This window comes from Penaeus monodon, chromosome 34 (genome assembly GCF_015228065.2).
Source record: "Penaeus monodon isolate SGIC_2016 chromosome 34, NSTDA_Pmon_1, whole genome shotgun sequence".
Lineage (NCBI taxonomy): Eukaryota > Metazoa > Arthropoda > Malacostraca > Decapoda > Penaeidae > Penaeus > Penaeus monodon.
The window spans coordinates 6,184,678-6,186,401 of record NC_051419.1 but is presented as its reverse complement, the minus strand read 5'-3'; the positions used below and the strand labels follow the sequence as shown (position 1 = coordinate 6,186,401).

The following is a 1,724-nucleotide window of genomic DNA, read 5'->3' as shown; positions in this document are numbered from 1 at the left end:
AACAAGGGAATAAACTCGGAGAAAGGGCATCGCAGATAATCCACTTGAAGAGGAACTACTGTTTGTTGGTTGGTTCAAGAAAAATCCAGAACGTGGCCTCCATTTTCGTTTCGAGTTCGTTTAAGTTTTCCCTCAAAAAATGAAAAAAAAAAAAGAACCAGGGGCAACTGAAGCCTCTTACCCTAATGCCACTGATGTATTCATCACACAGTAGCTCGTTTAACTTTTCACTGATGCTTACGACCAAGCCTTTGTAGGCGTTGGTGTCGACAGTGACAACCTGGGCGCGTGCACTGTGGCACAACACGGCCAGTGCCACCGCGATCGCCTGCCGCCACATTTCCGCTGCCAACACCACTTCACTGCACTCAAGTTTCGCTTTCAGAAAATACGTGGGTTAATAGGGAATTTATGAGTCTCCTTCCCTCTAACATGCACAGTTGCCTGGGGGGCGAGATACTGAAGGCCGGACATCGTAACGGTTAACCCCACTATCGGTGATAAGACCGCTGATAAGGACGCTTCTCGGGTATCGCTGAGCATGTCACCCGAACGTAAGATGAATATGTCCAATAAATGTAAGTAGCTTAATAAAATGTATCTTCAACTTGATACTCTCGACGCGTCCGAAATGGCCGCTCCGATAGCTTAATTAATTACGTTGTTCACATCAAAATGTTCTTCAGCGTTTCTATAGCATGGCATTGGGCAGTCCACCGTCTCGATATCGCCATGAGGCTCATAACCCCCAACCAGGATGTGCCGTGAGAAAAGCGAATCTCGTCATCACGTAGCATCGGTTCGGTGCATGACACAATGACGTCATGAAATGGCACTGAATTTTGTAAGGTGCGAACTGCAGCCACCTTCCGAACTTCAGCTGGCAGGGTCGGTTGGCACTAACAGGGTGATAAGCGCCGTACGACCCCGCACAGCAAAGATAAGATGACGGGGAGAGAATGAAATCAAAATCGACTTTTTGAAGGAAATGAGGTCGAAGAGAGGAAGCCACGTTCCCAGACTAGTCACAGAGGAACTTCTGGAGACGAACTGAATCCGCAACATAGTTCGGGCGCTGAAGGGAGAGACATCTGGTGGCACAGTACGCAAGAAAGTCTTTTTGCGCGGGGGGTGAGGAGGGGGGGGTGAGTAAAAGATTCATAAAAAGAAATCCTAGCTAAGTGTGATTTACAAGTGCCGCGACTCTTGCCTCTGATTTATACAATTTATACACAAATTCGTTTTGTGAGGGATGTTCTCCATCTTTCACTCGAGGAAGAATTCAAAGCGTTTGATAAATGAGTAAATCTAATCTTGCAAATCAAGCATTCTCTGCGATCGGCGCCATCGTCAACAACCCTGCCTTCTTCGCTCAGACTCGCTATGTGCAATTCTTTTAGTATATTTCTTTGATGATTATCTTATGACTCATGCTGATTATAACGGCCTAGATAAAGTATGAAGAATAAGATTCGAGAAGCCTAATGGAAACCATGCGGAACAAAATATTTTGAATAGGTTATATATGTTAAACTCTTTAATGTACGTGATTTCGTGCAGCTTGCAGATCAGCAAATAAAAAGGAAATTAACAAAAGAAATATGGCGAATATATTCATTCACGCGTGAAAAGGTTAATGTGTACAAGCAGTCACTCTGTTTCCAAACATTTAGTGAGCGATGAAGGGAGAGAGGGGGGGGGATAAAGATGCAGAGTAAGGGAGA

General features: G+C 44.9%; 1 protein-coding gene across 1 annotated transcript in view; it reads right to left on the bottom strand.

The window, feature by feature from the left end:
* The window catches only part of LOC119594546 (calcium-activated chloride channel regulator 4A-like), a gene marked incomplete in the record, with an annotated part of 22,624 nt that extends 21,587 nt beyond the window's left edge, over window positions 1-1,037 (bottom strand). Inside the window, 1 exon segment of the mRNA XM_037943578.1 lies at window positions 182-1,037. Coding sequence (XP_037799506.1) covers window positions 182-340 — 159 coding nt within the window.
* Window positions 1,038-1,724: the final 687 nt, after the last annotated feature.